Source organism: Acanthisitta chloris, unplaced genomic scaffold (genome assembly GCF_000695815.1).
Source record: "Acanthisitta chloris isolate BGI_N310 unplaced genomic scaffold, ASM69581v1 scaffold15369, whole genome shotgun sequence".
Classification (NCBI taxonomy): domain Eukaryota; kingdom Metazoa; phylum Chordata; class Aves; order Passeriformes; family Acanthisittidae; genus Acanthisitta; species Acanthisitta chloris.
In genome coordinates this window covers 1-4,772 of record NW_008692087.1, presented here as the reverse complement: position 1 = coordinate 4,772, position 4,772 = coordinate 1, and the positions used below count along the sequence as shown (strand labels likewise).

The 4,772-nt window shown below is 51.1% G+C and overlaps 1 protein-coding gene across 1 annotated transcript; it reads right to left on the bottom strand.

The window, feature by feature from the left end:
* Positions 1-1,534: 1,534 nt before the first annotated feature.
* LOC103809664 (chromosome unknown open reading frame, human C11orf57) lies at positions 1,535-4,715 on the bottom strand. The gene is made up of 5 exons (XM_009082517.1): positions 4,647-4,715; positions 3,351-3,451; positions 3,001-3,153; positions 2,462-2,515; positions 1,535-2,048 (listed from the first exon to the last, which is right to left on the bottom strand). The coding sequence occupies exons 1-5, from the start codon at positions 4,713-4,715 to the stop codon at positions 1,535-1,537; spliced, it is 891 nt and encodes a 296-aa protein (XP_009080765.1).
* Positions 4,716-4,772: the final 57 nt, after the last annotated feature.

Below are 4,772 nucleotides of genomic sequence, written 5' to 3'. Positions count from 1 at the left end.
ACCGGGGAGGGTTAGTTACACGCCAGGAAGAATTTCTTCATGGAGAGGTGGTTAGACACTGGATGTGCTTTCCAGGGAGGTGGTGGAGTTACCATCCCTGGAAGGGTTTGAGGATGTCGCACTCAGTGCTGGTGGACAAGGTGGTCTTAGGGATTTGGTTCGACTTGGTCTCAGAGGTCTTTTCCAGCCTGAAGGATGTGATGCTGTAGGAAGGTGTGGGGAGAACCAGGACCAGCTGTGCCAAAGCTTCCCAGCCAAGCATTGCTCCCAAAACACTTGGGCACACTGGAGAGGGATGTGGGACAAGGGCATAGAACGACAGGATAACAGCTCAAACTGACAGAGGGGAGGGTTGGATGGGATATTAGGAAGGAATTCCTCCCTGTGAGGGTGTGAGACAGTGGCACAGATTGCCCAGAGAAGCTGCTCCATGCCTGGGAGTGTTCCAGGCCAGGTTGGATGGGGCTTGGAGCAGCCTGGGCTGGTGGGAGGTGTCCCTGCCCATGGCAGAGGCAGAACTGGCTGATCTTTAAGGTGCTTCCACCCCAAACCAGTGTGTGATTCTGATTTTTGGACCTGACACTGTTAGGATATGAAACTGGTGTCCCATGTCACTATCCATGTGTGGATGCTGCAGGACATTTCCTCCTGCCCTTCATTCATCTCCTCCAAGTCTGATCAGCACACACAGCACAGGGAGAACACAAGCACCACCCAGGACACCCCAGGCCTGTGCTCCATCCCCAGGATTCACTCCGGAGCAATGACAAAGGTATCCAACACGTTGGGATTTATTTAATGGTTAAAAGGCTTGGCTGTTGGCTGCAGGGAGAACAGCCCAGTACCAGTTCCTCCAGTAACACACTGGGCAGACCAGAGACAGGACACAACACCCACCAAGGCCTCTCTGTCAGCACAAAGGGTTTTGGCAATCCCCACGGAGAAGGGAGGAAGGCAGACACCATGCCCAGCCCAGCAGGGTTTGGAAAGAAGTCTAAACCAATGCACTGGAGTTTTTTCTTCATCATTGTGGACTCACTGCAGCTGGAATGGGAACATTCCCTCAGCTCTCTTCCATGTCCAGCTGACCCTGTGCATTCCCCTCAGCTCTGCTTTTGGTGGAGGAGGGGAAGACAAAGACACTGTGGGGTTAAATCCAGTGGCATTTCCTCTGTTATCAGAGTTTTGTCTGTCCTCTCTCCTACTGCCAGTCTTGGGAACCCTAAAAAGCAACCTGTTAATTAAAAAAAAAACACCAAAAAATGCAGCAAAAATTGCTGCAAACCTGCCCGTTTTCCCCCTGCATATAGCCTGGAACACTTTTGTGCATCAGAGGTCAACTTGGTCACAGAAAAAGCATCTGGAGGTGGCAGGATGAGCCAAGCTGTGAGACAGGTCACTGCTGCCCTGGGTTTCTGCAAGTCAAGTCCATGGGCAGCAGCTCCTGCAGGTGACAGGGCTCATCTCCTCCCTGTGGGCCACAGTGCTGAGAGACAAACACCTGCCTCAGTGCTCTACCTGCAGCCCAGACCTGTCAGTCCTCATCTGAGCTATCCTCAGATTTCTCATCCCCAGCCACTTTCCAGTTCTTCCTCTTGCTCCTCTTCTCTGGCACTTGGCTCTGCCTCTCTGACACGGAGCTGGGACGTCTCTTCCTCTTCCTTGGCCGCCTCTCCTTCTTCTCTTCAGACTCACTGTCCTCAGAGCTGCTGGTGCTTGAGCTGCTTGCATGAGAAGAGTCACTCTCCTGCCCAGAAGAAGAGGTAGGTTCCTTGGCAGGCACTTTCCTGGTCTTTTTCTTGCGCTTGTGTTTCCCTTTGCGGGCGCTGGAAGGCTCTGAGCACTCACTGTCCCGGGAGGAGTCTGAGGAGCTTCTGCCCTGCTCCTTTTTCTTTTTCTTCCTCTTCTTGTGGGAGTGCTTTTTCTGCTTCTTCTTGTGTGATTTCTTGGCTTTTTTCCTCTTGTGTGAATCCCGAGCACTTTGTTTCCCCAACTGCGATTTCTTCCTCCCGTTGATGGTGTTTGGTTCATCTCCCTCGTGCTGGTCACTGTGGAAACAACAGCAGGAGTTTACTCAGAGCCACTGAGGGATGAAACTCATTTAGAGCAGGTTACTTCACACCTCTAGGCCTGACAGATACTGATGATTCTGCTGGGTTAAAAATCACTGAGATCATCTTTTACAGCTAAGGCTTCACTCTCAGGATACTGCAGGAATTTTGCCTTCCAGATTCACAGATTTTAGTAACTCCAGCTAAACCTGAATGTCTAATCACTATCAAAGACTCAGTTCCCTCCTAAGACTCAGTCAAGGGGGGACCACATGAACAGACTTGATTTTTTCCATGGGTCTCTAACTAATCAGTTTGGCTTTGCATTTAAGGCTGATCTATTTTCCAACAGTTGGCACAACCTGCCAGAAGGAAAGTTCTGGATCCCTCAAGAACCCTCCTTGCCTTACCTGTCTGTATCAAATTCTTCAGGGTACAGCTCTTTATAGCCACTGTGTCCCCACCTGTAGGGAAGAAACATCTGTTAAGAACAGACAGGATTGTTTGAGGACAAAAATACAGTTCTGAAAAGCCACAGGATGAACAACAGTTTAGACAGGGAGGAAGGAAACAGGACTGATTTAATTACACCTTATGTTCTCAGCCTCTTTTCCATTTCTAATTAGGGAAAACTCCAGTTTCTTTCCAACACCCCTGGAGAGCACTAACTTGCATTTCTCAATGCATTTTAAGTTCCTTGGGCAAAGCAATGAACACTCAGCTTGGGGCTGAGCTTTGGCTGACACTGTGGCTTAGAAACTGCACAGATGAGCTGAAATTGGGTTTTCTGTGACACTGCAGTTTGTGCATGTTCCTCACTCATCCTCACAAGGAGCTTGGGCATTATTTTACAGGAGCACACATCAAACAGAGAAATGTGTAACTGGTTGGTACAGGACTCCAAAGAGATGTTCCAGTGATAACCACAGGACGTGATTCCCCCACAGACCTGTCTGGCATGTTGGCTTCACATTCATACAGCTTCTTGTTCCAGGAACGAGCCCTGAGGAGATCATCCTCCACCAGGTCAAGAAACTGGGAGTTCCTTGTCTTCCAGTCAGCTCTGTGTCCCTCCTCGTCGAAGCCATCGCTGCGCATCCGACTGCTGTGGGAGAGACCAGAGTCCTTCGGCCCAGCTCTGGGGGACACAGCTCTTCCCACCCCACAGCTCCAGAGAACAGCAGCACCAGGTGCTATCTCAAGGATCAGACACACAGGTGAAAGCATAAATGCTTGGACTTAAGCACAGGTTTGACTTCTTCCCAGGGAGAAAATGAATCTCTCCGTGGCAGATCTCACCTGGAGGTGTCTGACAACATCCTGCTTTGCCTCCTCCAATAAGTCTCCTCTGTCTGCTTCTCCCACTCCCTTATTTTCCACATCTCTGTCTCTTCCTGAATCTGAAATGTCACAGAAGACAGACAAATTTAGCCTCAGGGAAGACTTACAATCCTGTAGTACCAACCTCAACCCTCCTGCAGACAACATCCTCTGGTTCCTAGCTGCACCCAAAGGAGAAGCTCCTGATGGTAGTTCCCTACCAGAGCACAGAGCATCAGAAATGGTGTGTTTGACTGACTTTACCACCTCAGCTGTCCTGGCTGCTTGGCCTTGTCATTCACTGCCACCCCAAACATATGGACTGGCACAGACTCCAGTACACAAATACCAGCTGGAAGGACCAAGCCAACACGAGGAGCTGAGGCTGAGAAATGCCATCCTGGGTGGTTTGGCACAGACCTGTGGGCACAGATGCTGACTGTGCACCAGGGACTTTATAAACACCTGGAATAAACGAGTTGGACCTGCTGAATTATGGCAGGGATTAATTAAATAGTTTGCTGAAGTTAAATGGAGTTGCTTAACCTCACACTAAAATCCTGTCCGTGCACAGGGACACAAAGTTCACATTGTCTGGTGCAGTTAAAGGCACATACACGAGGGAAAAAATCCCAAATCATGAAAGATTTGCTGCTTTACAAGCCAAACCATCGTTTTCAGTAAAGTCCTAAGAGAACATGCTTTTCACAGGTGGAGTCTGACAGGGAAATACAGACACATCCCCTCACTGGGTGAGAACTCAGGAAAACCAGGGGTAAACTGACACCCAGGAACACTGAGACAGGGTTGAACCGAGCTCAGGAAAACCAGGGGTAAACTGAAAGTGAAACTCGGGATGTTTATGGGGTTGATTTAACGAGCTATTTTTCTAGCCCACAAACACTCCTGCTCTCTCCCAAGCTGGATCAGCACCCAGGAATCCTAGGATGCACCCAAACATCGGGAGGTGCCCAGGATCACTTGAGCTGGAAGAGACCCACGAGGATCATCAATCCAACTCCTATCCCTGCACAGACACCCCAACAATCCACCCTGTGCCTGGGAGTGTTGGCCAAACCCTCCCTGAGCTCTGTCGGGTTTGGGGCTGTGCCCACTGCCCTGGGAGCTGCCCAAACACCTCTGGGCACAGGACCTTGTCCTGACACCCAACCTTTTTTTTTACCCCCAGCCGCTCCCTGGGGCCCGTCCCGCCGGGGGAAGCTGCGAGGAGGTTTCCCGAGGCTGAGCGCACCGCGATGCTCGCACGGCTCGTACCTTGTTGTGCGCTCCCGTGTGCCGGATCACGTTCCGCAGCAGCACCTTCCCCACGGGCACGCGGGACATCCTGCCCGGCACCTCGGGCGGCGAACCCGGACAAACGGCGGCGGGAGCTGCTCCGGA